Here is a 25,441-nt window from a genome sequence, read left to right as displayed (position 1 = left end):
CCCCTGAAATGATATTTATTTGGCCGTTGTTCCAATATGTTGTTCCAGGGACCCCCCATGAAGCAAAGATTTGAGTTAGAAATGTTTGGCTTTAAAAGAATATGAATATATTAATTTGAACACATTTTCTCGATTTTTCCAAAATAGCAGATCTACAAGCTCGTAGTGCGGCACTCGGTGCCGCGCTACGAGCTTGTAGATCTGCTATTTTTGAATAGCCCAAAGTGACATGACAGCGTCTAAATGGGATCAAAATACAACCGTCCCAATACAATTGGGACGGTTGTATTTTGATCCCATTTAGACGCTGTCATGTCTCACCCATAGACACAGGATGTGACACCAATGTTGACCTGATGGTCAGGATTCAGTTTATCCCCTGAGCAAGCACACCGGCTCTTTTAGCTCAACGGTGAAAAAAAAAACTTCAGCACTTGTGTAGGAAACCAGGTTCAAAGAGTGAAGTTTACATACAAGAGCTTGTGAGTAAATAAGCTTAATATCCATATGGAACACACTGACATACCTGACAACCTCAGACTGTCAGATAACAGGGGTGGGGCAAGCGGGGGGTCTGGGGGCGTTTCTTTTTGGGGGGGGGGGGGGAGCACAGTGAAAGCCTCTGTGATTAGCAACCATCAGGGGGTCCATCATACTGGAGATAAATATTCTGTGACTACTTGAAAAATGTAAGAAAATCGAAAAATCACTGGCACTATACGCAATTATGTTGTATTTACTTGGCACTGAATGAGGCGTAATATCCTACTATAATTCTAGTAACCTCTGTCTGTAGTGGTGAGTGAGTAGGTGAAGCTACCCGGTTCTCCTCAGTGGCTGGAGCAATTGCTCTGATTTTGCACACAGCCATTGACCATTACCATCTGACCTTAACACATCGGGTGCCAAACACGGTCTGAACCGTGTGTTTACATAGTGACGGTTCCGAAGCTTCGGTGCCGAACACGGTCTGAACCGTGAGTTTAGTCTTTTTGTTTTTTTTCGTTTTTCTCCGCGCGGGCGGGGCTAGAGCAGCTCTGGGAGCATGTTATGGTTCCAGGCTGTAGCCAGGCTCATGGCACAACATGAATCGATGCTTTTTTTTGCGTGGATTTGCTTGTAACGCACGCGGAAACTTTAAACAGCAAAGCGCAGTCAATGGGGAGAATGCTGGCACCCACAGTAAGTTGTTATGAAAAAATGCTGGCACCCCATGTGTTAATAATAATAATAATAATAATAAAAATAATAATAATAATAACCGGCCTTTGACACATGGGTTGCCACACAAAAAGGGTGGAATCCCCCCAAAAACAGGAGAAGTGGAAGAACAGGAGTCGGCCAGGAGAAATGATCAAATAAAACACAGGAGAGCACAGTGACAGTCGTGTGGACATACGAGGTTTTTCTACCCGGCAACAGCAGGGACGTGTTGGAAAAAGGGGGCGCGGCCTCCACGTCCAGGATTTGCGTTGTTGAGTGACAGCAGACGTGGGCGGGTCAACCTGTTGTACACCGTGTGGCCCTCAGGGGCCAAACTGAGCACAGGACGGAAGCCGGGCTCTGCCCAGGATATGCAAATTATGACCCCCCCCCCCCCGATATGCACACACACACAGACACACACGCACGCACGCGCGCACGCACGCACGCACACACACAGCCTCAGGGCTGTAATTCTGGCACATTTCACATTTATTTATATGGTTATTATTAAACCATTAAGGCCCGGGAACACATCCGTGTCATTTTTAGATCTATTTGGCTATTCAAAAAATAGCAGATCTACAAGCTCATAGCGCGGCACCGAGTGCCGCGCTATGAGCTTGTAGATCTGCTATTTCAAAAGTTTGAGAACCACTGATATTATAAAAATAAACTGTTAGAATTTAGAAGACATTTGTAAAATCCCCCAGAAGTAAAGATTTGAGTAAAAAAAGTTATAAATTATACATTCAAATTTTCACGATTTAAAAGAAAGATTTGCAGATCTGCTATTTTTGAATAGCCAAAGAAATCTGGAAAATGACACCGATGTGTTCCTGGTCTTAATGGTTTTTAAGATATATATATAAAGTGATATTCTTTGTTAAAAATAGGTGTTAAATAGCTCTACATTCCCATAGTAATCATTGCTATAGACTAGAGTATAGGGACTCTCCAGCTCTTTAGTCAAAAAGAAAATAAATGGTTCAGGTCAGGATACACATTTTAACCAATCTCTAGAGAGAACTCATGCATACAGGAGCTTAGAGGTCGGGGGTTCAATCCCCCGGCCGGGTCGTACCAACGGAAATAAGACCCAAACCTCCCTGCTTGGCACTCATCTACAGTTGTATTGGGGGGGGGGGGGGGGGGGGTCCTTGTGTCATAGAGTTGTATGGGGGGGGGGGGGGGGGGGGGGGTCCTTGTCATTGGAACTGAACACTATAACATGGGAGCTGATGCATGGGTTCTGTCTCCTCATTGGCTGAAATGAACGTCCCATCTGAAAAAGTTTTTTTTTTTCTATGTATCATAGAAGTGGAGAGAGACGGGGAGACGCCTGTTACTGAACAAACACTCATTGGTCATTGGTCATTGGTACTCCATTGCTATAGATGAGGCCAGATGCTGGTGAGGGAGATGAAGAGAAGAGAGATGAACGTTCTTCATTTTCCAAAAACATCTCTGAGTTGACTGAGGATGTGCTTGTTGTGGTGTTTATTGTTTATTAAACAACAAACACGACAAGAACACAACAGTTACATTGTGTACTGACCGTGTCTCACACATTACACACATTTACACACTTTACACAGAAAACACTGAAATATTATAACTAATTCAGAGACTAGCACCTCCCTACCACTAGAGTCCGCTAAAGGCTGTAACTGAGTTAATAACTGTACTTGTTGAGCTTGTGGATCTAGTTTGTGTCAAAACTGTTGACTTTTTATGAATCTTTTTGACCTATAATGATGGTCAGAATAGTGACAGCAGGTTCTGGATAAAACACGTGAGAATCAGGAGATGTTTTTATGTCGGTTTCATAACATCATATTCCTGGTATCACTGTGTGACACAGACCTCCATATGAAACTCTGTAGAATACATCAGTAGTGATACGTCACTCCTTAAACTCACTCTATGGTTACTGCGCGCACACACACACACACACACACACACACACACACACACACACACACACACACACACACACACACACACACACACACACACACACACACACACACACACACACACACACACACACACACGCACGCACACACACGCACACACACGCACACACACACACACACACAAGGTTTGTTTATTTGAATAAGTCCATGTTGCTGTAGAGTAATATGTGCTGTGGGAAATTAGAACCAGGAAAGCATCTCATGTGTGTCATTTTAGATTTTAGATAGATAAATATGAGCAACATACGTTTTTCATAAAACTAAAACAGTGGTTTAGAACAGTGGTTCTCAAAAATAACAGATGTACAAAGCTCTCTTGTACATCTGCTATTTAAAGAAAAATAGAGTGTTTTACAACGTTTTAATCATTTTTAATTTGTTTACTTTTTTTCAAATCTTCTCTTCCGGGACGGTCCCTGGCACAAAAAAAATCAGATGGGGGTCCACACAGCCAAATACGTATCAATTTGGGGGTCCTGGGTACGAAAAGGTTTGATAACTACTGATTTAGAAGACCTCTGTACAATGGGCCTCAGGTCTAAATGCAGGAGTGATGTAGAGAACCACTATATTTACACACTCACTCCAGAGGAACACACTGCATATTGTTGCTGTCGGGCAAAAACCTCTTATCTCTGTATTTTAACTTTTTTCTCTCACACAAAAGTAGCAAAAGTAGCAAAAATAGCAGATCTACAAGCTCAAAACGCATCGCAGCGCAACGCGTTTTGAGCTTGTACATCGGCAATTTTTGCTATTTTTTAAATTGGACTAGGATTTTAATTGGAATTTGTATTTAATTTCAAATGCATTTAGTTATACATGTGTTAACCTTTTCAACTTAAATACAAATACATTGGACATAAAAAAGACAATATAATGTTAATACTAGTCATTAAGCTACTAATATAGACTGAAGTCATTAAAGCGGGTCATGTTTACATGTTAGGAATCATAACAGCTGAAATCAATAATATAATCACTATTCTGATATTAACCTGTGGGCCGCATTAAGTGAAGGTGGGGGCCGCATGTGGCCCCCGGGCCACCAGTTGCCCATGTATGACTTAATGGGTTAAACAAGCAGGCTGATGTGAAGGGCGTGGCTAAGTATGTACTCATATGATGATGAAGATGATGGAAAGTGGGAGGCGGCCAGTCTGACCCATTTCACCCCTTTCAGGATGACTCACTTCCATTCACACTCACAAGACATAAGATTCCTAACACTTACCCCCCCCCCCCCCCCCCCACACACACACACACACACACAGACAGCCTCGTTGTGAGCTTGTAGATCGGCTATTTTCACAATATTTATCTTTGGAACCGAGTCAAACTAAATGTAATGCCTCAACTCCTACGATTCCAATCTCAGTTGCCGTGGCAACAAAAGAAGACTCTGCTTCTGCTGGACATCTCCTCAGAGCAAACAGAGTCATTTAGAGCATTGGTTCTCAAAGTGGGGTCCGGGGACCCCCAGGGGTACTTGAAGGGGTTCCAGGGGGTCCCCAGCTAAATGATGGATAGGAACCAAATGGACCCTTATGGGTCTGTAACTCTGAGAGTGGAACCAAATGGACCCGTTAAATTGGGGTCCCAGAGGTATAAATGCCATTAAATGGGGGTCCGTAGCCTAAAACATGTCAATCTGGGGGTCCTTGAAATTGAAATGGTTGAGAATCACTGCTAGAGCCGTATAAACCTTCTCTTATTGGGGTCCCTGGCTTATCTTTTCAAATGGAGGTCCGCTGCCTAATAAGTGTCAATTTGGGGGTCCTTGACATGAAAAAGTTTGAGAACCACTGATTTAGGACGTTCTGCTGGACATCTCCACAGAGCAAAACATTTTTGCACGAAAAATGTCTGTCGACTACCTTTTTTCACTGACGAAAACTACATGAAAACTAAGCTATGATGACTAAACTTAAAGGACAACTTTGGTTTTTCACAACCAAGGTTTATATTTTAGCTTGTAATTAAAGTAAATAAAAGATGAGTGTAATTTTTTTTCCATTTACTGCTTTCTATAGTTTTTGCAATTTTCTGGATATTTTTTACAGTGGGCGGGGGCATTCTGTCCATTGGCTAAATATGTATTTTTTTACACAATAACTCTGCGCTTTCTTTATTATTAATTACAGTAGCTCTTCTAGCCCCCAATAACTCACATCTGGCCATCAAAGACCATGGGACCTTTTTTATTGTGTAAAAGACATATTTAGCCACCGGACAGAATGCCCCCGCCCACTGTAAAAAATATCGCGAAAATTGCTAAAATTATAGAAAGCAGTAAATAAAATAAAAATAACACTCATCTTTTATTTACTTTAATTACAAGCTAAAATATAAACCTTGGTTGTGAAAAACCAAAGTTGTCCTTTAAGACTAAATATATTGACAATTTCGTCAACAAATAAAAACTAGACTAAAATGTTAGTGAGGGATCTAGTGGAGAAGAGATCCAGTAGAACTAAAAGACAAGTCATTTTTTGTTTGGTTGCGCTCGGGTGTTGCGCTCCGAAAATAGCAGATCTACAGCTTGTAGATCTGCTATTTTCAGCATGCGACCAAGTGTAAAAACAGCCATTACGACGCCACCAAGGCACCGCCAACATACATTTTAGTCGACTAAATCAACTGTAGATTTAGTCGACTATAATCTTATGATATTTAGTTGACTAAAACTAGACAAAATCTAAAACATTTCAGAATGACTAAAATATGACTAAAACTAAATGGAATTTCATTCAAAAGACTATGACTAAAACTAAATACAAATTTGCTGTCAAAATCAACACTGCTGCCCCGCCCACCAAGAGTAACCGGACCAATCACAGCTCACATCAATGAGCAACAGAGAACAGTGGAAGCAGCGTGTGTCGCAGATCTCGAGGACACTCAAATGATGCTGATGATGTCAGCAGTGGTTTTCAACCTTTTTCGCGTCAAGGACCCCCAAATTGACAAATATTAGCCCAGGGACCCCCATTTGAAAAGATATGCCAGGGACTCAACCATTTAGATTTCTCGGGGGTCCCAATCTACACTGTATCCCCATCATCAGTGTTCATGTAACTCTGAGAGTGTACAAAATGGAACCAAATGGACCCTAACGGGTCCATTTGGTTCCATTTGTACACTCTCAGAGTTACAGACATATAAGGGTCAATTTGGTTACTAACTATTAATTTGGCTGGGGACCCCCTGGAACCCCCTCAAGGAGCACTGGTGGTCCCCGGACCACTGGTTGAAAACCCCTGATGTCAGGGTGGGGGGGTCCCCAGTTCAAATAGGATTGTTTTGGGGGGTCCCCAGTTCAATTAGGATTATTTTGGGGGGTTCCCCACCGCAGTTCAAATAGGATTCTTTTTGAGGGATCCCCAGTGCTAATATGATTACTTTGGGGAGGCCGCGGTCTGCTCTCCATCATCAGAGTTGACAGACTGATCATCCTATTGTTCCAATAGACTAGAAGCATTAAAAGGTTGTAAACAAATCCACAACAACAGGAAAACAAACTAAACACCGTCTTCTTTTTAACTGACAAATAAACCCAAACAATAATAGGCTGCATGAGGCCAACGCTCATCCTATGACCACTTAGGAGTGAGTGACTGAGTGATTTTCCAGTGTGTGGTGTTAGTGGTGTGTGTGTGTGTGTGTGTGTGTGTGTGTGTGTGTGTGTGTGTGTGTGTGTGTGTGTGTGTGTGTGTGTGTGTGTGTGTGTGTGTGTGTGTGTGTGTGTGTGTGTGTGTGGTGTTGGTGGTGTTGTTGTGCCACGGTGCAAAAAAAAACAAAAGAAAAAAGAATGTAAATCCCCGCAGACACACACACACACACACACACACACACACACAGACACACACACACACAGACCTTGATCTTTCACACTAAGGCGTTTGGACAAGACGACAGTCTGGCGATCAGATCACTTTTTCCTACGTAGGAGGCAGAGTGTCAAAGACACGGATTGGCTGAGAACATCCTTCAATGTTCACGGCTCGCCTCGACACTCACTGACATTTACTTCCAACAGCTTCCTGCTGGAGCACACACACACACACACACACACACACACACACACACACACACACACACACACACACACACACACACACACACACACACACACACACACACACACACACACACACACACACACACACACACACACACACACACACACACACACACACAGTACAGTCATTTTAACATTGTGTTGGCTATTAAAAAATAGCAGATCTTGAAAGTATGAGAACTAGTGATTTAGAAGGCATTTGTAGAATAGGACAGGGGTCTACCGGGGACCCCTAAGGGGTCCTCAGAGTTAATACAGGGGGGGGGGGGGGTGATAGGAACATTTATTTATGTTCATGTATTACCAGAACCACTTGAATCCTAGCATCCCTATGCTGAGGGGAACATTAATGAATCCTAGCATCCCTATGCTGAGAGGAACATTAATGAATCCTAGCATCCCTATGCTGAGGGGAACATTAATGAATCCTAGCATCCCTATGCTGAGAGGAACATTAATGAATCCTAGCATCCCTATGCTGAGAGGAACATTAATGAATCCTAGCATCCCTATGCTGAGAGGATCATTAATGAATCCTAGCATCCCTATGCTGAGAGGATCATTAATGAATCCTAGCATCCCTATGCTGAGAGGAACATTAATGAATCCTAGCATCCCTATGCTGAGAGGAACATTAATGAATCCTAGCATCCCTATGCTGAGAGGAACATTAATGAATCCTAGCATCCCTATGCTGAGAGGAACATTAATGAATCCTAGCATCCCTATGCTGAGGGGAACATTAATGAATCCTAGCATCCCTATGCTGAGGGGAACATTAATGAATCCTAGCATCCCTATGCTGAGGGGAACATTAATGAATCCTAGCATCCCTATGCTGAGAGGAACATTAATGAATCCTAGCATCCCTATGCTGAGAGGAACATTAATGAATCCTAGCATCCCTATGCTGAGAGGAACATTAATGAATCCTAGCATCCCTATGCTGAGGGGAACATTAATGAATCCTAGCATCCCTATGCTGAGGGGAACATTAATGAATCCTAGCATCCCTATGCTGAGGGGAACATTAATGAATCCTAGCATCCCTATGCTGAGAGGAACATTAATGAATCCTAGCATCCCTATGCTGAGAGGAACATTAATGAATCCTAGCATCCCTATGCTGAGAGGAACATTAATGAATCCTAGCATCCCTATGCTGAGGGGAACATTAATGAATCCTAGCATCCCTATGCTGAGAGGAACATTAATGAATCCTAGCATCCCTATGCTGAGAGGAACATTAATGAATCCTAGCATCCCTATGCTGAGAGGAACATTAATGAATCCTAGCATCCCTATGCTGAGAGGAACATTAATGAATCCTAGCATCCCTATGCTGAGAGGAACATTAATGAATCCTTGCATCCCTATGCTGAGAGGAACATTAATGAATCCTAGCATCCCTATGCTGAGGGGAACATTAATGAATCCTAGCATCCCTATGCTGAGAGGAACATTAATGAATCCTAGCATCCCTATGCTGAGAGGAACATTAATGAATCCTAGCATCCCTATGCTGAGAGGAACATTAATGAATCCTAGCATCCCTATGCTGAGAGGAACATTAATGAATCCTAGCATCCCTATGCTGAGGGGAACATTAATGAATCCTAGCATCCCTATGCTGAGAGGATCATTAATGAATCCTAGCATCCCTATGCTGAGAGGAACATTAATGAATCCTAGCATCCCTATGCTGAGGGGAACATTAATGAATCCTAGCATCCCTATGCTGAGGGGAACATTAATGAATCCTAGCATCCCTATGCTGAGGGGAACATTAATGAATCCTAGCATCCCTATGCTGAGAGGAACATTAATGAATCCTAGCATCCCTATGCTGAGAGGAACATTAATGAATCCTAGCATCCCTATGCTGAGAGGAACATTAATGAATCCTAGCATCCCTATGCTGAGAGGATCATTAATGAATCCTAGCATCCCTATGCTGAGAGGATCATTAATGAATCCTAGCATCCCTATGCTGAGATTTCCGGACAAAGAGGTTTGGTGTATAGAGGGCAGTCCAAGTACAGAGGCCAAAGGTCAAGTTCACTAAGTATTTTAAGGTTTAAGTGGTTAAATGTGGTCTGAAAATAAATAAAACAAACAAACTGTTCAAAAATAGCAGATATATAAGCACGTATAGCTTGTAGATCTGCTATTTTTGAAAAATAAAATAAATTAACAAGGTCTATGGCGACGTGAAAAAAACAAAAAACAACAATAAAACGTTGGCACTGGTGAGTACATTATGAGATTAACCTCTGGTGGTCAATGTGTTAATGGGTTAAAAAATACATACTTTCTACAGTCCCTACTAACACTTCTTCACTCACACACACACACACACACACACACACACACACACACACAACCAAAGAGGACAGTAAAATCTCAAGACTCATATGTAGTCATACTAGCGAAGAGAAAATAAAAATAAATAAATCTACAAGCTCACAATGTGTCGCACCATTTGTGATGCACTGCCAGTTCCTACATTTTAGGGAACAGAATGTGCCTCGGTATCAGGAATTAACTGCACACAAAGCACTGAGATATATATATATATATATATATATATATATATATATATATATATATATATATATATATATATATATATATATATATATATATATATATATATATATATATATATATATATATACATACACACACCATTTTGTAGAGTATATTTTAAATAATAAGGCACTTGTGGACTTGCCCAACACTAACACACACAGAGAGAGAAAGTGTGTGTGTGTGTGTGTGTGTGTGTGTGTGTGTGTGTGTGTGTGTGTGTGTGTGTGTGTGTGTGTGTGTGTGTGTGTGTGTGTGCGCACGCACGTGCGTGCGTGTGTAATGATGACTCACGCATCATTTCAATACTTCAGTTCAATCACTAGTTATCTATGGTAACTATGGTAACTATGGTAACTATGGTAACTTCATCATCTGCAAACAGCGTGTGTTGCTATAACAACACACTGACTGAAGCAATGCACTAGAACATGGGTTCTCTAACTTTTTTATGCCAAGGACCCCCAAATAGATTATATATTTGGCCGTGGACCCCCCCCACCCCCCATCTAAAAATATGTTGTTGCAGGGACCCCCCAGAAGCAAAGATTATATATTTAAAAAAAATATATTAAAATATTAGCAAACATTTTCACAATTAAAAATAAATAAATAGCAGATCTACAAGCTCATAGCGCAGCACTCGGTGTAGCTTGTAGATCTGCTATTTTTGAATAGCCAAAGTATAAAATATGGTTCGAGGGGTCAACATGGTGATGCTATATTAACACATTTTGCTGGGGACCCCCTGGTACCCCCCCCCCGGCCACAACTGCGAGTTTGTATATTTGCAATTTAAGAAATGTTTTTATTTTTTAATATATATATTCTTTGGAAAATCTATATATATATATTTTTTTAATAATTTAGATTTTTTTTAACACTATTCTGGGGGGGGGGGGGGGGGGGCTGACTCAAAACATTTTCAGATGGGGGGGGTCCTGCGACCAAATACATATTAATCTGGGGGTCATTGACATGAAAGAACTACTGGCCTAAAAAAACCTGCTGAGCAGCATCTGTCATCAACACATCATCCCCCCCCCCCCCCCCCCCCCCCCCTCAGGCTGCACCTGTGCAAAGTTTACACACCTCCTCCCCTCCCCTCCCCTCCCCTCCCCTCCTCTCCTCTCCTCTCCAACGCTCCACGTCTAGTAGGAGATAAATGATGAGCTAGCAGAGCCTTCAGGCTCCTCGTTATAGGAGGGTAAATACTTACAAGTTCATTTAAGACATTGAGACCTGAAGCCGATTCTACATGTCTCCTAAATCCCAACAGTTTTCTGAAAAATGTATGTTTCTATATCAGTGGTGTTCAATCTTTTTCATGTCAAGGACCCCCAAAATTATATGTATTTGGCCGCGGACCCCCATCAAAATATGTTGTTCCAGGGACCCCCCAGAAGCAAAGATTTGAGTTAAAAATGTTCGCTTTAAAAATATATATATTCAAAGATTTGCACACATTTTCAAAAATAGCAGATCTACAAGCTCAGCTATGAGCTTGTAGATCTGCTATTTTTGAATAGCCAAAAGTGTAAAATAATGCTTTTTAGCTCAAATCTAAAAATGACACAGTTCCAGGTCTTAATGGGTTAAGAAATTCATACTGACCCCACAGTGTGTCTACACACACACACACACACACACACACACACACACACACACACACACACACACACACACACACACACACACACACACACACACACACAGAGAGAGCTTGGTGTAAATAATAATAATAATAATGATGCTGCTGCCAGGTTTGAACTTGCACAACACAGCTCCTTGAAGCGGTTGTTTGACTGACGACGTGTTGTATTTACAGTAAGGCTGGGACTCGCTTAAAAAAATGTATCTAATTAATTAGAGGCTTTGTAATTAATTAAATCGAACTTAATCGCATGTCTAATCGCATATCAATATTTGACCAGAGAAGCGATGTCTTTTCAGTTAAAAAGGATGTTGGTGTATGAGTGAATCAATGAGACATAAGTTTAAGCAACAAAATAGTTTTTTTTATCAAGGTGGTTCTAAACACACCAACAGATCAGTGCAAGTTTTACCATAAAGTAAATAAAACATTTTAGGAACATATTCAGAGATTCAGGTCCACGCTTCCGTCAGAGTTTTTGAAATAAAAGTTTCCTGTCTACTGGGCCAAGCAAAAGCATGTGTGTAGGGTGCACGATGCTCCTGGCTAGAGCCTGGAACAACAACATGTCTCACGCGAGTAGGAGTAATCTCGGATCGAACCGGACTCGTTTTGCCCACTGTAAAAAGTTAAGGAGATACAGAGGTTTTTAGCAAGGAGATAGAATGGAAGCGGATGGGAGCCAGATTTTTTGGCACGGTGATCCAGTCAGTGGACGAGTACAGAAGACCCCTGGGGGACCCCGGTCCACTTAGCATACAGGTTTACATTGGTTAACCCGTTCAATCCAGGAACGCATATACTGTGTCATTTTTTATAACCATTATTTTATACTTTGGGCTATTCAAAAATAGCAGATCTGCAGGCTCGTAGCATGTGTTTTGAAAAATTGTGAAAATGTGTGCAAATCTTTGAATATGTATATGTGTTTTTTAAAGCGAACATTTGTAACTCAAATCTTTTCTTCTGAGATCTTACTAAACTATTTTTTTTTAAATAACTTATGTTGCTATAATATTCTCAAACTTTTTTATCCGGACATTTGTAACTCCGATCTGTGCTTCTAGGGGGTCCCTGGAACAACATATTTTGAGATGGGAGTCCGCGGCCAAATACATTGTGGGGGTCCTTGACATGTAAAAGTTGGAGCACCACTGATATAGCAACACACTGTTAGGATTTAGAAAACATGTTTAGATATGTATTTGCCCCGTGGGCAAGGACCCCCAAATCAAGTGCCCATCTAAAAATGTTGTTCCAGGGACCCCCCCAGAAGCACAGATTTGAGTTACAAATGTTCGCTTTAGAAAAATATATACTTACAGATTTGCACGAATTTTCAAGATTTTTCAAAAAATAGCAGATCTACAAGCTCATAGCACGGCACCGAGTGCCGTGCTATGAGCTTGTAGATCTGCTATTTTTTGAAAAATCTTGAAAATCTGCTATTTTTTAATCTGAAAATGACACAGATGCGTTCCTGGTCTTAATGGATTAAACTATGTGTGATCTTTGTGTGAGAGTTTATAAAGAGATGTTGTCATATCATTTTGTTGTTAAACTTGACCATGTCTCTGTGTTTACATTATTATTATAATGATATATAGAGGAGACAAGACAAACATACATGCTTACACAGTGAAACATAAGCACACACACACACACACACACACACACACACACACACACACACACACAGTGAGACACGCCCACACAGAGGTGTTTTCTGAGTACATAAACGAGGGCGTCTTTATTATTTCAAAATCAACAAAAAAACACATCTGGCATTGTGTTGAGGACACACCCAGTGTCAATCAAACCTGTACATCACAGCTTTAAAAAAATAATAAAGAAAAGGCCTTTAAGAGCATAAAGAACCAGCCTCATATAAAACATCTCATCATTTACAGTGGCTTCATAGCAACACGTTAAAAATATATCCATACCGTAGTTTGACCTCTGTGTTATTAAGTCAGTGCACAGGGAGGTCAAAGCAGGCATGCCTATGAGTGTGTGTGTATGCGTGCGTGCGTGTGTGTGTGTGTGTGTGTGTGTGTGTGTGTGTGTGTGTGTGTGTGTGTGTGTGTGTGTGTGTGTGTGTGTGTGTGTGTGTGTGTGTGTGTGTGTGTGTGTGTGTGTGTGTGTGTGTGTGTGTGTGTGTGTGTGTGTGTGTGTGTGTGTGTGTGTGTGTGTGTGTGTGTGTGTGCGCGCGTGCGTGTGCGTGTGTGTGTGAGTACGCTTGCATTACAATACTTGTGCCAGGATTCCCCAGAAGTATACAGTAGAATTTGAGAAATCTTAGTATATTTCTTCCTGGTTTTATAGGGTAAAAGATTACTTTTAGAGTTGGGTTACAATCAGAAAAACCTTCATGTTAGGGTTCCACATGTAGAGGTGAGGATTATGGGTCAGGATTGGAGTTATTGGCCAAGATCGATAATATGTGTGGCTTATTTTCAGCTGTTTTTGCGGCTTACCAATAATTTTAATGTCCTCACAAGTATTGGAACACAAACGTGTGTGTGTGTGTGTGTGTGTGTGTGTGTGTGTGTGTGCCTCATTCAGCTCAACTCAAACTCACAAACGGGCCAATGTGCCAAAAGAAAGAAAAAGCTGAAGTCATACTTTTTTCACCCGGATAAGATTACTAGAGCCTATAAATTATACAAAAAAATGAATTCATAAAAAGCCAAATGGCCGCATCCCTGCGTACAAAAATAGACGTGTTCTTTAAAAAGGTATTTAAAAAAAAAAGACGAAATAACTGTTCAACTACAATTGATAGGAAAGGTTAATGTGTCTAGTTATTAGAAGTAGTTATTAGTAATTAACAGCTGGTGGTTATTAATGGTTATTGTCAAGCTGCCAATAGTGCATGGTGGTTGACTCATGTTGGTAAAGGGGAATACCACTCATTTTCAACATTGAACCATGTCATCATAATAAACCTTAGAACTGTAAGAAAAAGAAAAAAAAGGTCCTCCCCTTCTATGTTGCCTAGAACTGGAGAATGGATTGTTGGGGTCATGTGACCAGTGACATAGGAAAGCTGTACTCTTTGGCCACGCCCTCTAGGCTGCCTCATTCACTAGAATGGTGAATCTCACGTCCAGCTGAAACACTGTGACTTTATACTAGTTTATAATGTAATGTACTAGTTTATAATATAATGTAGTAGTTTATAATATAATGTAGTAGTTTATAATATAATGTAGTAGTTTATAATATAATGTAGTAGTTTATAATATAATGTAGTAGTTTATAATGGCATTATGGTTATGTATCATGTTTCACAACACATTGTATGTGTAGATAATAGAGATCAATTGGCTGAAAATGCTCTAATAAGTCTTAAAGGAGACATCCGTTCATTTTTAGTGTTATCTTTGATGTGTGGCAAATCACTCACCAACGTAGAAATGCCCATTGAGTTACTCCACAAATCCCCCTGTCGACACAACAGTTCTAAAGGTATACTATGACATGGCTCAATGTTGAAAATGAGTGGTATTCCCCTTTAAGACTGTGTAGCTGTGTGTTGATTGGTTCTCCTCTGTACACACGAGGTGCCACCGCGGCACCAGCATCCAATCATATACCGGCGTCGTCTTCTTCTTCTTTTTCTTCTTCCTCTACCTGGTGAAAGCCTTTTTCTGATTGGCTCGTACGATGTCGTCGGGCGAGGGCGTGTCGAAGTGGAACGGCGCGATTGGTCGCAGAGGGGGGTGTGGCTCGTTGTCTCGTTGCCGGGTGCGTATGGGGCTGTACAGGAAGGCCTGGTAACCATGGTAACCCTGGTAACCAGCCACGTTGGTCCTGAGAAAGCTCTTTCTGCCCTTCATCACCATCGTCCTCTTCCTCCCTCTCTTCCTCTGAGCGCCGGGGGCGTGGCCACGCATCGACAGGGCCACGGCGAACACAGAGGGCGGGGCGAACACGGCCGGGTCGGACCCCCGCCCCGGGGGGGGTCCGGGTAGACACGGCGAGGTGGGGGGGGTGTCGTGGGTACGAGGCGACTGGGCCATCAGTCTGCTCAGGTCAATGCTCTTCTGACCGGATCCCAGGTCCCAGTTCAACACCGGACCAGAGCTGGAGGCCTGGTGGGGCCTGGGGCCCTGCTGGGGCCCTGGTGAGAGCAGAGAGCTGAGGGAGAAGCCCCCCGACCCTGCTGAGGTCTGACACAGAGAGACAGGCTGTGAGAGGCCGGGAGGGGGTCTCACTGCTTCCTGTGAGAGGCCGGGTCTCACTGCTTCCTGTGAGAGGCCGGGAGGGGGTCTCACTGCTTCCTGTGAGAGGCCGGGAGGGGGTCTCACTGCTTCCTGTGAGAGGCCGGGTCTCACTGCTTCCTGTGAGAGGCCGGGTGGAGGTCTCACTGCTTCCTGTGAGAGGCCGGGTCTCACTGCTTCCTGTGAGAGGCCGGGTGGGGGGGGCTGGTTGGAGCGATGCTGTAGGGCCAACTGAGACAGAGAGAGAGGCCCACCCATGGGCCCACCCAGGCCCAGAGGTCCGCTACTGGTTCTGGTGGAACGGGGGGAGTGTGTTGTTGTTGTGTGTGTGTCCTTGTTGTTGTGATGCTGGGAGGCCAGCTGTGACAGTGAGAGAGGCCCACCCAGAGGCCCACCCAGAGGCCCACCCAGAGGCCCACCCAGAGGCCCACCCAGAGGCCCACCCAGCAGGGACGGTGACACCGTGGCCGGTTGGTTCCGGGAGACTCCGCCGTCGTCGTCGTCATGGAGACCGGGCGTGGCGCTATAGAAGGCGGGGCTACGGTTGGAGTGCTCCTGCATCAGGTCGGCCAGTGAGGGGCTTCCCTTGGGATGAGCGCCGCTCTTCAGGGTCCTAGCTCCTCCTCCCCCCGACGACCCGATATCTACCGAGCCACTTATTAGACTCCTCCCCCCCAAGGCGGGTGGGGGAGGAGGGGGAGGGGCCACGGCTGTCACTCTCGGGTTGCCTAGCAGCGACAGGCTGCTCAACGAGACGGAGAGGAGGGAAGGGGGAGGGGCCGTGGGCGGCGCCGAACCGAAAGACGATGACGACGAGGAAACGTTCAGAGACGCCAACGACGTGCCGAGAGAAAGGCCCGCCCCTAAACCCCGCCCCCCGCCCTGACTCTTCTGCCCGTGCTCAGACATGAGCTGGGCCAGGCTGAGAGGAGCGGACCGTACGGAGCCGTTAGAAACACACCGACCGCCACCGGCCCGGGTCGGACCACGGCCGACCAACGGGTCAGGGTTAGGCTGTGGGGCGAGAGACAGAACCACACAATGTGTGTTGTTTTGGTTGTGCGTAGCAGCAGCAGTCTGTGGCGTGTGTGTGGTGGTGTTGTTGTGTGGTGTGTGTGTGTTGTTGTGTGGTGTGTGTGTGTTGTTGTGTGGTGTGTGTGTGTTGTGGTGTGGTGTGTGTGTGTTGTGGTGTGGTGTGTGTGTAGCGAGTGCTTCACACAAGCGGGGTCCTTACCTTACGAAAGCCAATAGCGGTTGAGGAGAAGAGGGGGAGGGGTTTAGGAGTCGGACCAGCACAGGGCAGATGAAGAGAGGAGGAGTTTAGGACCATGGGGCAGATGGAAGAATCATGTTATGAATGAAGGAGAAAAAAAAGGAGAGAAAAGGCATTTTGTTAAACATTTATCATCGCTGGAATCCTTTTAAGTCCAAGATAGGGCTATTTGTGTCTGATAAAATAAATATCAAATATGTCAATATACTGAATCTAGCGACTTAAAGTGTGTAGGGTGAAACGAAAGCCTGAGTAGACTTTAAAATGACCCCAAACTAACTGAATTAAAGTGAAATATCACTTTAATTCACATGGTGTTAATAACACCTTGGATACCGACATTCTTTCTGAGTCTGACCGCAACAAGGAGGAGGAGACTCACATCCTGATTGAAGGTTTCCTGCCTTACACCCTATGGACCTTTGATGGACGTGCTGAACCAGCATTATTGTGATGCGCGGGTTGACCCGTAACCCGCGGGACCCACGGGTCATCCCGCGGCGCGGGTGGGTCAAGTCAGAATTTCGGAGAAAATGATGCGGGCTGAGGGTGAGCGGGTCACGCGCTCTCACACGCAAAAAAAATAAAAATAATAACATGCTCTTGTTTTGTCTTTATTGCTAATATGAATAAGAATAATAACAATAAAACAGTTTGAATACACTTGGGGATTATTTTCTAACCATAATTTTACAGAATAAAAAAAAAACGCGGGTCGCGGGGCGGGTTGAGCCATAGATTTATATATGGGTTCGCGGGGCGGGTTGAGGCGAGTTGCGTTCCGTGGCGGGGCGGGGCGGGGCGGGTCATGAAAAAACCCGACCCGCGCATCACTACTACACGGCCCCAGACCCACCTGGTCTGTTCGATCCACATGTCTGGCCCATGTACGTCAAATACAAGAACATAACATTAAAAAAAAGATGTTATATATATATATATATATTTTTTTTTTTATCTAAAATTATTCTTGTATATGCGTTGCTGCTCCATTCACTTCAATGTTAAAAAATAAACGGACAAAAAAATATATTTTTTCCTGTGTTTAAGCTGTAAACATGCTGGCATTCTGTGAAAACCCCTGGCAGTTTAAGAGTTAAGACCGGGATCTGTAATTTTAACCACTTAATTATAATAATAATAATAAATCTTTATTGATGTAGCAGTCATGTAAGCAGTCAGGCACCTTAACGACACTCTTGCACTACAAACACATACTAGACGGTATGCACTTTAATTATGCACTTTAAAAATTGCTACATAATTGCACTAAGCAGTTTCTTCTACTGTCTGTACTGTATACATGAGCCATAGCTGCAGCTTGGTCCTGGTTTGGTTCTGTTTCTTGTGTCTCTTTTTGTTCTTGTCTCTGTGCTGTTGTTTATTGTGTTGTCTTGTATGTGAGAGGAAGTACCAAGACAATTTCCTATCAAACTTGTTTTGAAATGGCAAATAAATACTTGAACTTGAACTTGATGTAGCACCTTTCAAAACTGAGTTACAAAGTGCTTTACAAGGACAACAAAAGAAAACACACAAAACAGAATGAAGAAAAAAACAATGCAGAAATGCACATGAACAGACCAGTGGGCTGGGCATTACCAGATAATCTATAGTGCGTGCCAACGACTCGTCACGGACGGCTGTTCGGACCGGGTAGCTGTTTGATGATTGGCTGTTCAGACTGTGTAGCTGTTTGATGTTTGGCTGTTCAGACTGTGTAGCTCAGTGGTAACCAACCTTTTCAAGCCCAAGAGCACATTTTATTTCCAATTGTAAGCCGTGATCTACCACTAAAATATGTTTTAAAAAAAACACTTGCATGATTGCAATTTCTGACAGGCTCAATGCATGTGCATACATCCACACAAAGACTAGTAATTTAAATAAGAATAAAGATGATAGTTATATAATCAATTCCTAAATATTAAGAAAAACGTATTAGAAATATACATTTTAGGACAAAAATACAAGTGAACTTCTTTGTTTTTTCAATAAAACAAAACACAAAGGACATGAAATAAATTGCTTTTACAGATTTCTTCTCTTCAATGCACAATATTTAGTTTCTCAGTTCTCAATTTCTCAGAATTTTCACATTTACAGATATTCTGTTCAAATGACAAAAATGCATCCATGACCATATATTTGCACAGATATGGTGACAGATACAATACTCTCAGGATCAGCCCACCTTTAATGAGACTTCTATTACTGCACATTATCTGCAACTTGCAGATAATTTCAAATGTTATTCTTGCAGACTGCAAGAATAACATTTGAAATCTGGTTGATATTGAATGCCAGTCTGAGGCAGTTAGATGTGAGTCAGTCATACGAGTTCTAAACTTGGATTTTATTATTTTCAAGTAGGCATGCAGCTTAAGTGCACAAGACACAATCAGGGGATACTTCACAATTGACCAAAAGTCCAGGTTTCTAGCTCTGCCCTCCAGTTGGTAGTCAGTTAGTTGTTCAAAAATCTCCATTTCAACACCTGTAGTTAATGCAAACACATCCTGCATTTTAACTGACAGCTGTTCAGTGTCAATACTAAGGAAAGGATTTTTTTCCCCATTCCAAGTGGCTATGACTGACTTCCAAAGTTTGCAGGCCTTGCGTAGACAACCCGGCCTGGCGGAGATCTGCACTCTGAGGAGGACCATTGTAGTTAAGGCAGTCCATCAATTCAGCCCTTTAGTAACTCTTGCCTTAATTTCTCATACATCACAGGCAACACACTTGTGCTCAGTGGTGTAAAGTAACTAAGTACATTTACTCAAGTACTGTAGACTTTTGAGGTATTTTTATTTTACTGGAGTATATCCAATATTCGATATTTTTTACTCCACTACGATTATTTCAAAACTTTAGTTACTAGTTACTTTGCAGATATACATTTAAATATTATAAATCATACATTAACCACTTTAGCCCTATTTTATAACTATCTGAAAATAGCTGATCTACAAGCTCACAACATGCATTGCTACGTGTTGTGAGCTTGTAGATCTGCTATTTTCAAACATATTTGTACTTTTACTTTTGGTACTTTAAGTATATTTTGATGCCAATAATTTTGTACTTTTACTCAAGTAACATTTTGAACACAGGCCTAAAAAGTATTTCTAGTTTGTGGTATTGCTACTTTTACTTAAGTAAAATATCTGAGTACTTCTTCCACCACTTGTGCTCAAATGTGATCAGTGCGATGGCACTTTGTATGCGCTGAGTTTTCAGTCTGTTTTGTTTTTGTTCTCGCCGTTAACGGCGAGAACAAAAACAAAAACAATCTGTTGGTGCCCTGTGCTTCAGCACCGTTGGATAAGCCACCACTGGTTGTAGAACACAGTTTGAATATTTAAATCCAGCGTTCTCCACCACTGAAAAGGCTTGCATGTCACAAGACTGCGCTCGTTATTTCTTGAGTGCGACCCGCTGGCTTCCATTGAACCAGCGTTGCCAGATTGTGTGAGAGAAACAAGCAAGCAGGTCTATGAAAAGAAGTCCAAAATAAGCGACTAGGGCAGTCCAGTCCAACTTTATTGTTGAATGTTGTTTTAGAGCAGTGGTTCACAAACATTTTCATGTCAAGGACGAATATATTGGGGGTCCTTGAAGGACCCCCAATATATTCATGCGACTTTACAGAAAAACAAGCCCAAAGTAGCTTATAATAAGCAGACTTGGCAACACTGCCTTAGACGCACTAGCCTAGTCTACACTACACAAATTCTGTGAATTGTCGATGGCTGCCCGTTTGCCACCGGGACCACCCCGCGATCGACTTACAAGGCTTTGATGATCTACCAGTAGATCGTAATCGACTGGTTGGTTACCCCTGGTGTAGCTGTTTGATGATTGGCTGTTCAGACTGTGTAGCTGTTTGATGATTGGCTGTTCAGACTGTGTAGCGTGGCGCCGCGGCGCCGCCGAACCGAAAGACAGCGGCGGGGAGAAGGAAACGTTCAGAGACACCAACGTGCCGAGAGAAAGGCCCGCCCCTAAACCACGCCCAAAGATCTATGAGGTCAGTCTTGGATGTTTTGGTTATCTCCAGTCGGGGTTCTCTGATGTCAGCGCCAGGTATGTTAGTTATCTCCACTAGTCCATACCGGTGGGGGGATATGCACACATGATCTGGCAACCCAGGAGACAGCCAACACAAACAGCTGACATTTGGGGAAAGCGAGAAACGCCATAGCGGTAAAACACGTGAAACATGTCAATTGCACTCAATGAGTTAACCATGTTAGATCCATCAGAAACACCGTCCTTGGTTCTGGAGATATTGGCCTTCTAATAGGTGAGGAGACAGTGTTTTTCTAATTACTTTTTTCATTTATTTTTATAATCTTTTTGGGAAAATGAAAATAACTAAATACAATAAAAAAAATATATAGATATAAATGAAAATGTGTATTTCATTATGTATGTATTGTATTTTATATGCTGTTATCAGGGCGTCCTTGAAAAAGAGAGCTTTCTCTCAATGGGCTTCCCTGAATAAATAAAGGAAAAGAAAGAAAGAAGAAAAAAGTCATGGAAAAAACACGTCCCCCTCACGTATTAGGATGAGTCACCAGAACCAAGGACGGGTGTTTATGATGAATCTAACATGGTTAACAACCTTTTAAGACCTGGAACGCATCTGTGTCACTTTTTCATTTGAGCTTTAAAAAAAAAGCACAATTTTACACTTTGGCTATTCAAAAACAGCAGATCTACAAGCTCATAGCGCTACGAGCTTATAGATCTGCTATTTTAGAAAAATCTTGATTTTTTTTTTTTCTTGAGAATCTTGAGATTCGAGTTACAAAAGCAAACATTTGTAACTCAAATCTTTGCTTCTGGGGGATTCAACAGTTTAAAAAAAAAAACGTATGTCACCATAATATCAGTGGTTCTTTTGTCCATGTCAAGGACCCCCAAAATGACATGTATTTGGCCGCGGACACCCATCTAAAAATATTTTGTTCCAGGTACCCCCAGAAGCAAAGATTTGAGTTTTTTTTTTTCTCTAATAATTTTTATCCCACGATTTTGTAACCCACATTTTTTCACCCAGTGCCAATTGCCTATGTAATCCTGGGCACTACCTACCCTCTGCCAGCCTAGGGAGAGCCCAAGCTGAAGCTCATGCCTCCTTCAATGCATGAGGAGCAAGCAGGCCGCTTCTTATCACCCGACAGGGGGGAGTTTCCCTGGTAGGACGTAGCGCGTGGAAGGAACACGTTATTCCAACCAGTTCCCTTCTCCTCCATCAGGCGCCCCGGCTGACCAGGGGGAGGCAGTATAGTGACCAGGATTACTACATGTTTTTGTGAGGGTATTAACTACCCTAGGAGACACGGGGAGAACATGCAAACTCCACACAGAGTAGGCCCTTTCGCCAACCCCACCTAGGGTATGGGCGCCGATGACGTGGAGGAGAGAACACGCCCCCAGCGCCCACAGCGTCCCTGGCGGGAATCGAACCCAGGACCTTCTAGCTGTGAGGCGACAGCGCTACCGACTGCGCCACCGTGCCCCCCGCAAAGATTTGAGTTTAAAAAAAAATCGCTTTAAATAACTATATTATATATATTCAAAGATTTGCTCCACATTTTCACGATTTAATACGCGATACGAGCTTGTATATCTGCTATTTTTGAATAGCCAAAGAGTAAAATAATGCTTTTTTTTAGCTCAAATCTAAAAAATGACACAGATGCGTCTTTAGGTCTTAATGGGTTAAAATGGAGTTTGAAGTTATAATGGGTTTGTATAGGAGGGGGGCGCGTGTGATAAAATGAATATCAAATATCTAAATACTGAATCAAGCAACTTATAAACTGACAATAGCCTGAGTAGATGATAAAATGACACAAATGTTTTGGTTTGTTTTTTAAAGTTAAATATCCCTTTAAACATCAATGAGTGTCTCTTCCATCCTGTGTTCAAAAAGCTTCAGGAGAAACTAAACTAAACGTGTCAAGTTGCTCGTTGTCACTTCAGTGCCGTGGGAGGGGAGAGTCCACTATTATACGTACGGGGGATTTCTGATGTGCGTCCCCGATTATTACTCATTATTTATAGGCTTGAGAACCTGAGATGTCTACAGAATATGTTCAATTGAATATATATGCTCTCACACACACACACACACACACACACACACACACACACACACACACACACACACACACACACACACACACACACACACACACACACACAATGCAGACACCAAAATAAAGCCTATGATGTTTGTACATGTCTTTAAATACAATCATTTCATTGGTGTAGACACAGAACTATCATATAGTCTACTAGTCTGACTTGTAAACAGACAGACAGGTTGTATGAAAGACAGACAGGTTGTATGACAGACAGACAGGCTGTATGACAGACAGACAGGCTGTATGACAGACAGACAGGATGTATGACAGACAGACAGGATGTATGACAGACAGACAGGCTGTATGACAGACAGACAGGTTGTATGACAGACAGACAGGCTGTATGACAGACAGACAGGCTGTATGACAGACAGACAGGATGTATGACAGACAGACACCCGGCTACCATCAGAATGCTGAAGGAGGTCTGATCAGCGCCTGTGAACCAGGCTGTTCTGTCAACTTTACTTGAAGCCGTCTTGTTTTTTCCCTCCTTCCGTGTGGATGTGTTCCTCTGTGTGGACTTTGCTTTCCATGTGGATTCATTTTTACTAAGTTTCTGCCCTATAAGCACATATCGATGACAAAATGTATCAAAGGCGCCTCTACCTTCACACAGGGCGTGTTTTTTAGGGTTTGTTTGCATCTTATGTATAACCTCATGTACATACTGTATCTGTTGGTCTTATGTTACAGTATGTGGATGTGTAGTGTACATACATAAACTCCCCACAAAAAGTTTGGAAACTGAACTTCGGTCGATTATTTCTCCCCTTCAATAATGCCAATTGGTATTGTGTTTTATATCATTTGTGTTTAGTCACCTTTACAACGAGGTACAGCTTGTTCAGATCGGGCAGTCGTGGAATGAGCAACACAGCTAAATGTGTGGGTAGTGCCTCCCAAAATATTTGCCAACATCCCCCCAGAGATGTTCATAGGCCTGCGTCCTGCGTCTCTGACGCACCATATTGAAAAAGGACACATTCATGGCACCATCGGTGCGTCCTGGGACGCACTACAATTGTCACCAACAAAAAAAAAAAATGAAAATAATTCGCGGTAAAATATTTTTTTTACCGCGAATATTTTACAAATCCATGGGACACCACCATTTTGCATGGCCACATCCTACTTTATCCTACTTTATAAACGATAAAATCCACGTAGAAATAGTCTTAGAAAGACGATACAAATGATAATAATAAGGATCCATGGGAGCCGCCATTTTGCGCATGCTCATTGCTCAGACCGAATTCTTTGGGTAACGATTTTGCGTGTAACACACACACACAAGGGCCGTCTGTTGCGGAGTTGAAAAGTGACGTCTCTGCCATGACATAGACCCGTAGCAGACCTGATGGTTAACACGTTTGAAAACAACAAACGTGAATTAAAAATAAACTATACAAATAAAAGAAAAAAAAATAATGTTAGTGTAAAATGGCACCAAAAAAGATTCTCAAGCCTGCTGCAGGGCAACAGAAAATAGCAAGCCTATTTTCTAAACCCAAATCAAGTACTACAAGTACTAGTTGTCGGATTTGGAATTGTGTACTTTTCTTTCAGATACATGTTCTACATGAATATAACCATATAAGATGAAACACGAGTTAAACGCTGTGCATTTTTGTGGGACCCATAAAATGTCCCTGGGACCCATCTAAAAGACCACCCTTGCATCCCAGGACCCATTACATTGAAAACCTAGCAACATCACTGTCCCCCAATATGCTTCTGTTAGTAAAATCGCTCTCCTTTTCAGAAACCTGTGACTGACACCTGAACATGGGTTCTGCAACTTTGATGGGTTTGTGTTGATTCTCTAAGCAGCAACACTGACCTCATGGAAAGATACCACGTTTGTCCCTTCAGGATAAGACCCATGGTGCAACAGGGCAAGTGAAGCTGCTGTTCTGTTATGCAGAGTGACAGCATTATTTGGTTTCAGCCCTGGAACCATTTACTAACTTAGGACCAAGTTCTGTGAGACTGGAACCCAAGAAGACCGGTTCCACACCCATGCTTCACTGAGGAACCAGTGATTTACAGGCAAGATGTGCACAACGGTACCAAAGACACATGTCAAAGTTGCAGGACACATGCTCAGGTGCCAGTCACACACCTGTGACTGACACACACCTGTGACTGACACACACACCTGTGACTGACACACACCTGTGACTGACACACACCTGTGACTGACACACACACCTGTGACTGACACACACACACCTGTGACTGACACACACACCTGTGACTGACACACACCTGT

At 42.7% G+C, this 25,441-nt stretch overlaps 1 protein-coding gene across 2 annotated transcripts in view; it reads right to left on the bottom strand.

Annotated features, from left to right (window-relative positions):
- The window catches only part of hbs1l (HBS1-like translational GTPase), a 100,461-nt gene that overhangs the window by 52,902 nt on the left and 22,118 nt on the right, over nt 1-25,441 (bottom strand). The window contains exon 5 of one of the 2 annotated variants that reach the window (XM_084082635.1): nt 13,240-16,961. The exons of the other annotated variant lie outside the window; for it this stretch is intronic. Coding sequence (XP_083938761.1) covers nt 15,139-16,961 — 1,823 coding nt within the window. The 3' untranslated portion in view covers nt 13,240-15,138. Of the gene's footprint in view, nt 1-13,239; nt 16,962-25,441 lie in introns of those variants that run through there. 2 annotated transcript variants of the gene reach the window in all.

Source organism: Gymnoscopelus microlampas (genome assembly GCF_963454915.1).
Source record: "Gymnoscopelus microlampas genome assembly, chromosome: 16".
Taxonomy (NCBI): domain Eukaryota; kingdom Metazoa; phylum Chordata; class Actinopteri; order Myctophiformes; family Myctophidae; genus Gymnoscopelus; species Gymnoscopelus microlampas.
This window is presented reverse-complemented; position numbering and strand designations above follow the sequence as displayed.